Source organism: Fistularia commersonii, chromosome 4, assembly GCF_037954325.1.
Source record: "Fistularia commersonii isolate RoL2024-O1a breed Wild chromosome 4, RoL_Fcom_v1.0, whole genome shotgun sequence".
Classification (NCBI taxonomy): Eukaryota; Metazoa; Chordata; class Actinopteri; order Syngnathiformes; family Fistulariidae; genus Fistularia; species Fistularia commersonii.
This window is the reverse complement of record NC_141287.1, coordinates 12,709,577-12,719,805: the sequence shown is the minus strand read 5'-3', so window position 1 is coordinate 12,719,805 and position 10,229 is coordinate 12,709,577. Positions and strand designations below refer to the sequence as shown.

At 44.5% G+C, this 10,229-nt stretch overlaps 2 protein-coding genes across 3 annotated transcripts; one reads left to right on the top strand and one right to left on the bottom strand.

Moving 5' to 3' along the window:
* Positions 1-1,096: 1,096 nt before the first annotated feature.
* akap19 (A-kinase anchoring protein 19) lies at positions 1,097-3,378 on the bottom strand. Of its 2 annotated transcripts, XM_086145360.1 has the most exons (3): positions 3,056-3,378; positions 2,311-2,355; positions 1,097-2,121 (listed from the first exon to the last, which is right to left on the bottom strand). In XM_086145360.1, the coding sequence occupies exon 3, from the start codon at positions 2,019-2,021 to the stop codon at positions 1,767-1,769; it is 255 nt and encodes an 84-aa protein (XP_086001486.1). In that variant the 5' UTR covers positions 2,022-2,121; positions 2,311-2,355; positions 3,056-3,378; the 3' UTR covers positions 1,097-1,766. The 2 variants fall into 2 exon arrangements, with proteins under 2 accessions (XP_086001486.1, XP_086001485.1); XM_086145359.1 differs by lacking the exon at positions 2,311-2,355.
* A 2,535-nt stretch (positions 3,379-5,913) lies between these two features.
* Positions 5,914-9,941, top strand: mstnb (myostatin b). The gene is made up of 3 exons (XM_086145358.1): positions 5,914-6,390; positions 7,281-7,651; positions 9,560-9,941. The coding sequence occupies exons 1-3, from the start codon at positions 5,988-5,990 to the stop codon at positions 9,938-9,940; spliced, it is 1,155 nt and encodes a 384-aa protein (XP_086001484.1). The 5' UTR covers positions 5,914-5,987; the 3' UTR covers position 9,941.
* The last annotated feature ends 288 nt before the right edge of the window (positions 9,942-10,229 follow it).

Sequence of the window (10,229 nt, the reverse complement as noted above, 5' to 3'; positions counted from 1 at the left end):
TCCTGACAGATACAGAGAATAGGGTTCGATGGAGAAGGTTGATTCGCTGTGGCGACACCTGAAGGGACCCGTGAAGACGTTATTTAACGTCATATAGACATATAACCATTCACCATTTACATATTTTTTTTTCTTGCTATATTAACATTGACATTGTTTTCCAGACATCAGCCCAACCCTTCCAGACACCAAAGCCGCCTGACAGCTAATACGTCTATTGTGATCAGATCAGTGTGGGCGCGGGGTCTCGGACAAATCTCTAGATAAAATCATATAAATCTGTCACAGTAAAAAAAAAAAAACCTTATATAACCCATTGAAATCCTCTTGGCGTTCGCTGGCGGCGGGCGTGTCTTCATCACCCGCAGACGTGTGACCTCTGTGCAGCGGAGCGGTGGAAACACAGTCGACATGGAAGATAAAGCCGCTCATTTCATTTGCTGTGGCACAAACCCTCGGACGGCTGCATATTAAACCTCCTCTGTGTTTGTGTGTGTGTGTGTGTCTCACTACTGTCAGGGTGTGACCATGTGTGTGTTTCAATGTCCCTATTTTTATTACAGCCCCGGCAGCTAGTCAGAGGTCAAAGGTCACGAGACACAGCTGTTGGGGGGGATTTGACATGAGCGAAATAAGATTGTTTTTTAAATAGGCTCATTATAACAGAGGGTACAGTTATATTTCAAATTTATTTAGTCGAGCAGGCAATTTCATGGGGCAGAGGTTAGTGCTTCCTCGTCGCAGCGAAAAGGTCCCTGTTTGGAGTCCAAAAACATAGAGGAGGTTCATTGGAGACCATAAAGTGATGAACGTCTCTGCACGATGCACGAATGAGTGAATGGTCGTAAGTCTATGGCGTGCGAGTGAGAGAGTGACTGTTTCTAAATGCGGTCCTCTAATGGTTGAACCCAAACTCTCGCCTGCGATCGAAAGCCCAAAAACCGAGCCCAGGGTCAACAGCGTCAATGACGAATGAATGAATATTCAGTCATCCTGAGTAAGACCACTTGGAGGCGGTGTCAATAAAAAGTCATTTTAGGCCACTGAATTTACAACAAAGGACAGTGTTTTACTAAGTATACTAAGAAGAAAATGCTTCCTTTTAAAATCAGATTTTTAATAGACATTTTGGAAAGAGCAACTTTTGTTCGTGTGTGTTTTCCAAATGCTGCCTGAATCCGGAGACGATCACAAGCATTTTCACCCTGACATCAATGATCTGACATTTAAATATCGAATATAATAAATTACAAACAGAACCCCGGACTCTGTCAGCAAAGTCTTTCCTTAATGGACGACATCAAACTTCCAAATTATAGAAAAAGTGAAATAAAAAGAGGGCAGGGAAGTTAAAGCCACGTTCTGATGATTTTTCGATGTTTTTGAGAAAAACGGCGCCGAACACTCTGAACATAGTGGCGGCGTTTCAGCTGAAATGCTTCACGTTGAGTTTCAGTCCAGGAAGTGTGTGTGTGTGAAGATGGTCAATGGTGGGCGGAGCAACAGCGAGGTCACGCCCTCTCGGAGGGAGGAGCCGCCGCCACGACGACAACAAGGCTTCCAAAGTGCTGAGACCTTAGACATCAGTTACGAGAGCGACATCCTAGAATATTCCATGAACGGTTTCCTCTTCCTCCTGGGAACCCCGGGGATAGTTTGAGGGCTCCGTCTTTCCGTCCGCCTCTAACCCGGCTTGCAAGTAGGTCAAAGATGAATTAGCGTGGTGGCACATGGCGGCGTCGTCGTCATGTCGCCGTCACGGCGGGTCACGGCACGTCGCACTCAATGTACGGTATGTCGCAGTAGCGGCGGTCCACCTCCACCCACTGCTGCACGGCGCGGGCCATGATCTCCTCGGAGAGCCGGTGGGCGTACTCCAACAGCGCCGGATTGATGGGCGGCGAGCCGTCGTCCGACGCCACCAGGGGCGCCTTTTCGTCCCGCCCCCTCCCGGCTCCGCCCCCCTTCTCCGTGGAGTTGCGGTCCACCGGGTCGCTCCGCTTGGATTTGACGCAGCCCATCAGGAGGCATCCAGGACTCTCGGGCGGGGGAGGAGGGGGGGCTCAGGGGGCTACGAGGTGCATCTCCTCTGCTGGGTGGTTGGATTCATCCCTTCTTCATCTGCAGGGGATGGAGGAGGGGGTGAAAGAGAGCAGGAGGGGTTCAGTGATTTATGTCCGGTGCTCTGAAAATCCCAGATGGCGGGACGGTGAAAGGATTGAAGGATTTTTTCACCGTCGCCCTGACAACCGTGTGACCCCCCTCCTGGCCCCCCCCCCCCCCAGGAATGACAGCAGGTTAAAGGCTTACCTTCTTCACGGTTGTAAAAACACACATCCAAAGATGGCTCCGCCCCTATGGACAGTTTGCATTGGTTCAATAAACCTCTAGTGGCTGCAGAGAAAACTGCATGTAGGGTCTTCCTGTCACCCACTTCCATGAACCCCAAAATGAAAAAAGAAATCAGAGCTGCCGGCAGGAAAAAAAAAACAACCAGAAAAAACTTTTTGTTTTTAAAAGAAATTAAAAAATTGCAATGAATTTGTTCAAAAAAATAAATCCAGAAAAGACTACTTTTTTTGGCTCAAACATTCATATATTTAAAAAAAAATACAAAAATTAAATTATAGTAGAGAAGGGAATATCTGATTTCCTTGCGAGGGCGGCATTTTAAAAAAATAGAAAATGAAAAGTCCTAATCTCAGATTAAATGTGGGTTCAAATCCGAGGGAGCGTCTTCTCCCTCCGCCGTGTTTATGACTCACTGCTTCGGCCTGCTCTGCAGCTCGACAGGCACGTCCGGTCCGCCAGACATTTTTTTAAATAAATTTATACAAATAAATTAATTTATAGTTAAAAAAATCAGGATTGAAAGGGAAAAGCCGCGCCTTCACTCATTGAGAAAAGACAAGACAAGATTGACAGACGCATGCACACGCACACGCGTTTTTACGTCACTGACCCGTGCACGCGAGGGAAAAAAAAAACAACAAAAAACAACAAAAAAAAAAAAAACAAAAAAAAACCTGCGGAGACACGACGACTTGGGACATACTTTCCAAACCGCGCCGGTCCTCCATCCCCGGGATGCAAATCCATCCGCCGAGCAAAGAAATAAACCCCCGGCGCTCCCTCCGGCCAGGTGATCATCCGGGCATCATCCGCCGGACGTCCGCCGCGGAAGTGTGAGGGAACGCGGGAAACCGCCTCCCGTGTCGCGGCTTCTCGGGACGTGGGGATCCTCCCGGCTCCCCGCCTCACTCACACCGCGCGGACAGGCTGGGGTATCCGGCTGAGAGGCGAGAACCCCCGGGCTCTGAGGACCGGAGCGTCCGCCCTGCTGCCTCCGCGTCGGTCCGGCGACTGGAGCTCCTCTGCCGGCCGCCGGCGGAGGGCTGAGCGCTGAGGAGGCGGTGCTCGCAGCAATGGCGCCATCTAGCGGACATTTGAAGAATTGCAACCGAGGCGGCCCCTGAAGGAAGTGACAACAAAATATGAGAGAGATGAGATGAGAACAACTTTATTAATCCCGAAGGAAATTGTTGTGCCAGAGTTTCAAGTAAAAAACATAACAGTAATAGATAATAGTAGAAAGGAGGAAGAATAAGAAATACAATGAAATATGAATTGTCTTAACTGTTAACTGTAACTACAAAGATTGATTTGAATCTGTAAATACAGGACTGTCTCAGACAATTAGAATATTGTGATAAAGTTCTTTATCTTCTGTAATGCAATTACAAAACAAGAATTACTTTTTCATGATATTCTAATATTTTGTGAAAGCATTTTTGAGTTTTCTTAAGTTGTAAGCCATAATCAGCAATATTAAAATAATAAAAGGCTTGCAATATTTCAGTTGATTTGTAATGAATCCAGAATGTATAACATGTTTGTTTTTGTAATTGCATTACAGAAGATAAAGAACTTCATCACAATATTCTAATTTTCGGAGACAGTCCTGTATTTACAGATTCATTCAATAAAGCAACGACATTCTTACTTTTTTAAAGTTCTACCTGTCCTTGTTATTTTTCTTTCAATTTCTTATCAATAAAAATTAATAAAAAAAAATATTTATTCATTCGCATTTAGCTTCCCGTTTCATTTTCCTGTTTTGAAACTCTTTATGACATGGCAACAAATAAAGAATAAGATAAATAGGACTTTTTTTTACCGCTTTGTCTCTTTTATTGCTTTTCTATTTAATTTTTCCTTAAAATCTATATCTTTGGTTTACGTCTGTATGGTGTCCTTGAGTATCAAGTAAGACGCCGTCAATAAAATTTCTTATTAATGAACAGAAATAAGTTTTACATCTATAGATGCAATCATGGCGCAGAAAAATGAAATGAAATGAAAGAAAATCATCTTAAAAAGCAAACGATATAAAAGAAATAATAGACTTAAGGAAACTAAACTGGGTGAAATTAAAATATTTTTTTTTTTAGTTATGATTACAGGGTTCTGAATTCGGTATTAAGATATGAAAACTTTATTGAGCCCTATAGGGGAGATTCCTTTGTCACAGCAGCGTAACAGTTATAATGTCAAAAAAAAAAGGAAAATAAATATGAATACAAATAGAAATAGAAAGGCATATGACTGATGATAACAAGACCAAAACATTTTCCACAAATAAATAGACCCCAGACAACAACAACATCAGGGATAATAATGGGCAACATCAAGGAACAGTGAAGACGAAAAATATAAACAATATAAATAGTGACAAATATAGGCAGAGTGTGCAGGCTGGGACCAACAAAGATAAGAGAGGCAGCAGTGGGGACCTGATGTGTGAATGGGTGTGTTACTGTTAATAGATGTCTGCAAAACTGACGGGATTTAATCTTAAATGCATTCACGTATATTTTTTTGTTTTCATAACAATTTCTACACACACAAATGAAAGATCCATAATACAAGTAAGTTCCAGATGTGGCCACAAGGTGGCGCCACCGCCACGCCTTCTCCTCAGGCGGGACGTTTTACTCACCTTCGCTGGAACTGTAAAATCTGACCATCTCCAAGCCGAGTTGAATAAAATTAATGAAAATAAGACAATATAAATGATTCAATATAAGAATGAATGAATATAATTCAGTAAAATATAGTAGTTGAGAAACATGACCAAGTGAATAGGGCGTTTGATTAATTTTCCTTGTGAAAAATCAATCAATAAATAAAATCAAGTTCAATTCATGAATACATTATATTCGCAGACTCGAACTTTTACTATGGAATAAGAAAAAGTAAAGAAAAAAACATATGAATATACAAACATGATTAAAAACAAAATAATTGTTGAGACCCAAGAAATAAAAAACACAACCTTTCAATTGGACCATCCTTATGAATAAATAAATCATTCACCTATCAAACAAATGATTAAATAAATAGATACATCCCATTCTCTAGGTTGAATCTTTATTATGTCAGATGAGTTTTTCCTCAGTCCATCCAACCATAAGTGTTTAAAATGAATGATTTTATTATCCTTTCCGATATCCGGGAAAGTTGACCATTTTAAAATTTACGTCCCAGACAAGGAAACAGAAAATAACTTTTATGTGATTATTATCAATAGCAATGTATCACTATATCATCATTCACTCATCCATTCATTTATTTATGACGTGTGAATCCGTTCACTCGCATCCGAGGTTAAATAGAATAAATTAATAGCTACATAAATAAATGAGATAAACGGATGAATGACGCCTTTTACTATGGTTTGGCAAGAGAAGAGGAGGAAGAGGAGGGAAGAAAAAAAAAGAAGTGTATCTGTCAGTCTTCCGGACGTGCTCGCCGCGCGTCAGCCAATCAAAAATCCCGACGCCACCAAACCTGCTAAAGTTGCAGTATAAAAACGCGCGCTAATAAGGCGTGATGCCTGTCAGTGCGGGACTTGAACGCAACACACGCAACGCGGGATCTGTCTTCACTGCGCACACGCACGCACGCACGCACACGCACGCGGAGACATGCATCTGTCTCAGGTCGCGCTGTACCTCAGCTTGCTGCTCGTCCTGGTGGCTCCGGCGGCGCGCAGCGACCAGGACGCGCAGCCCGCAGCCCCCGCGTCCCCCGCAGCCGCCGGCGCCGCGCCGGAGGACGCCGAGCCGCCGTGCGCCACCTGCGAGGTGCGCCAGCACATCAAGACCATGCGTCTGAACGCCATCAAGAGCCAGATCCTGAGCAAGCTGCGGATGAAGGAGGCGCCGAACATCAGCCGCGACGCGGTGAAACAGCTCCTTCCGCGGGCGCCGCCGCTGCAGCAGCTGCTCGACCCGTACGACGTGCTGGGCGACGACAACCGGGACGCGGTGGCGGAGGACGACGACGAGCACGCCGTCACCGAGACGGTGATGATGATGGCGACCGAACGTGAGTCGGTGTTTTTTTTTTTTAAATATATAATTTATTTTGTTCATAAAAAAAAAAAAAAAAAGACAGAGTGCGTCCTGAACGCGCGGTGGGGGACTTTTACGCGCCGGTTCCTGGAGGAACCGGAAACATGTTCATTTTAATTTCAAATTATTTTGAATTTTAAAATGTGTTTTAAAATGTGTTTTTCAATTTCAAAAATGTTTAGCTATTGCATTAAAAAAAAAAAAAAAATCAAGGAGGACAAGGTTCCTGAGGGGACCGGAAACAGGCGTGACGTCATGTTTCATTTTAATTTTTAAAATTGTTTTGAAATTAAAAATGCGTAAAATCGTTTTGAATAAAAAAAAAAAAAAAGCAACAAAAGGGTGGACAGGGTTCCTGGTGGGACCGGAAAAAATTTAATTTGATTGTCTTTTTTAATTGTTTTGAATTTTAAAATGTGTAAACTAGTGTTGAATTGAAAAAAACAAACACAAAAAAACAAACAAGGAGGACAAGGTTCCTGGGGGGACCGGAAACAGGCGTGACGTCAGGTTTCATTTTATTTTCAATTTTTCATAAATTCTTTTGAATTTTAAAATGTGAAAAATAATGTTTAGGTATTGAATTTAAAAAAAAAAACCTCGAGGACAGGGTTGGTTTATCCGCGATTTTTCATTGACTGCAATTTTATCAGTTTGTGTCCCATAATTGACACTTATTATGATGTAATTACATTCTACACTCATGACTTTCGTGTGTTCTCACCAAGCGTGGTGCGTTCTCGCTCCCCACCTGCTCTGCTGAACTTCCGGTTGTGAACCCGTGCACTTGCACGTGCGTGCGTGCGTGTGTGTGCGTCTGTGTGTGTGTGTGTGTGTGTGTGTGTGTGTGTGTGTCCATTGCAGCAGACCCAGCGGTCCAGCAGGACGGGGAGCCAAAGTGCTGCTACTTCTCCTTCCACCAGAAGCTCCAAGCCAACCGGATATTCCGCGCGCAGCTGTGGGTCCACCTGCGCGCCGCCGCCGAGCCAACCACCGTCTTCCTGCAGATCTCCCGCCTGACGCCGGCCGCCGACGGGAGCCGGCACGTCCGCATCCGCTCGTTGAAGATCGACGTGGGCGCGGGCGCCGCCTCATGGCAGAGCATCGACGTGAAGCAGGTCCTGGCCGTGTGGCTGCGGCAGCCCGAGACCAACTGGGGCATCGAGGTCAACGCCTACGACGCGCGGGGCAACGACCTGGCCGTGACCTCCAGGGAGCCCGGAGAGGAAGGACTGGTGAGCGGGTCCGGAGGGTCCTCGGTTCTATTCCCCGTCCGGATGTTCTCCTTGCGTCCCCCTCGGGTTCTTCGGGTTCCTCCCACAGTCCAAGAACGCCCAGGTGTAGCTTGGAGGGTATAAATGGAGAATCCGAAACTGCCCGAGTGTGTGAGCAAGAAGGTGAACGGTTGCACGTCTCTAAAAGTGGCCCTGTGAGGGATCCAGGTTGAACCCCACCTGTCGCCCAATGACTGCCTGGACAGCCTCTATTAAGGGCCTAAAGACCCAAAGTTTTTTAAAAGTTCCAAATGTTGTTTTTAAATGAGACAGACTTGGAGGAAATTACTTAGATGTCAGAAATATAAGAAATCTAAAATCTAAAAAAGTCAGATCATTTCCAATCGATCAGCGTGAAAAAATTATAATTGTGATATAAACATATTTTTAGAAAATACATAAAAATATAAAGTAAGCAAAACTGCAAACAGCAAAGAAAATAACTTTCTGGAAATGAAAAAAAAGACAAAAAAAAACACGGAAATTGTAATATAATCAATTGAGATGATTAAAAAATTCTGAAATTCATTTACTAACTAGAATATACTTCGAGAAATAAAAAAGTTGAAAATATAATAAAGAAATAACAAAAAGCAGGAGTCCCTTCAATCCGAAGCGCAACAACTTCATGAAAATATGATTTGGGCATTAAGGTTTTGAGGCGATCGCACACACTCCGGCAAACATGCATGCGTGATTACACACTACAGTGCGTGCGTGTGTGTGAACACGCACTCTCGGGTCGTCGATTCGTACGATTAACCGGTGCAATCCAAGCCTTTGGTTCCAGACGGGCAGAACTAGGTTTTGCGGTGTCATGCGTTTCCTTGCTGGAAGGACGGGCGGAGGGATGGATGGATGGATGGAGTGACGGGCGGAGGTGGAAGAGGAGTCTTTGAAACACTGACTGCATGAAGGCCCAATGCCCGCCGTGAAGTCCAGCCACACCGGCCTTTGCATAACCTTCCTGCAAGCCCGCATTCCTCTGCATTACTCTGCTAATCAGACTAATTGACTGAACACGCGTTCTCGGGACCGTGCCGCGGCAATGAAGAGATGCCGGCCACGTCGGCATGCCAACGCCAAATGACCCCAAGATACCGGCGGGACGTCTCGCGCTGGGAAATGTCAAAATAAACTTCCCGGCGATCAGGAGGGGAAAAACAAAACACGAGATGAAGTCAGGAAGTGATGTAATAATGAAGGAGCAATCAGGTTCAAATAGATATATATATTTATATATAAAAAATGGATTAAATATACCTGAAAAAAACCTTAATCTAGAATAAGATATACAAAATCTAAGCTAAAAAGAAAATAACTAGAAATGACATAATAGAAAAAAAGATAAAACAAAAACAAACAAATGAAATAAAATATAATTAAATAAATTAACAACTAATCACTTCAGTGAATCAATGAAAACTATTAGTAAGAAATCATATGATAGAAATCCTCCAGAAATCTGCTGAGAATTTAAAAATAAATAAATAAGAATTTAAAGCCAAACAGAAACTGCTTAGTACTGATGAAAGAAAAAAACAATGATATAAAATTACATTGAATTTACCCAAATAATAATTACTAAGTAATCCTTAAAATATGAATCATGAAAAATAAGACAGAGTCAGGAAGTGATGTAATCATTAAGGAGAAATTACGTAAAAATTTCGACGAGAAAACAGTCTTAACTATCGGCTGAGAAATAAAAAAACAAACAAATAAAGGCCAAACGAAACAACATAGTAATGACGTAAAAAAAAACAAAAAAAAAAACAATTGAAAACAATAAAAATAAAATATAACTAAAATAATATGACTTAAAAAAAAAGTAAAAATAAATACAAATATCTCTGCTTGTCGTTGCAGCAACCCTTCATGGAGGTCAAGCTGTCGGAGGGGCCCCGGCGGGCCCGCCGGGACTCGGGGCTGGACTGCGACGAGAACTCGTCCGAGTCCCGCTGCTGCCGCTACCCGCTCACCGTCGACTTCGAGGACTTTGGCTGGGACTGGATTATCGCCCCCAAGCGCTACAAGGCCAACTACTGCTCCGGGGAGTGCGAGTACATGCACCTGCAGAAGTACCCCCACACCCACCTGGTGAACAAGGCCAACCCCCGGGGGTCGGCCGGCCCCTGCTGCACCCCCACCAAGATGTCGCCCATCAACATGCTCTACTTCAACCGCAAGGAGCAGATCATCTACGGCAAGATCCCCTCCATGGTGGTGGACCGATGTGGGTGCTCCTGAGTCGGGGACTGGCGGGGGAAGGGTGGGGGTGGGCTGGGGGTGGGGGGGGCAGGACGGAGGGGGAAGGGGGAGGGGGGCGGGGGTCCCCTTCCTTTCGGACTTTCTGACCCGATCCAGCAGTTTCAGTGGTTTTCCCGCAAAAAACGGTGCAATAGAAGGTTCTCCATAGATGGTGCCCGTCCACTGGGTCACTTCACGTCGCCGCCGGGAGCGGACGCTCGACGGGCGCGTTACCCCCGGTGACCACGTCAAACACGTCTCCACGTCACCGCTGGGGGATCAGCTCAAG

Coding starts and splice junctions, on each gene's coding strand:
- akap19 (XM_086145360.1), bottom strand. CDS start 2,021: ATGGGCTGCGTCAAATCCAAGCGGAGCGACCCGGTGGACCGCAACTCC.
- mstnb (XM_086145358.1), top strand. CDS start 5,988: ATGCATCTGTCTCAGGTCGCGCTGTACCTCAGCTTGCTGCTCGTCCTG. Junction 6,391..7,280: donor GATGATGATGGCGACCGAAC/GTGAGTCGGTGT, acceptor TGTCCATTGCAG/CAGACCCAGCGGTCCAGCAG. Junction 7,652..9,559: donor AGCCCGGAGAGGAAGGACTG/GTGAGCGGGTCC, acceptor TTGTCGTTGCAG/CAACCCTTCATGGAGGTCAA.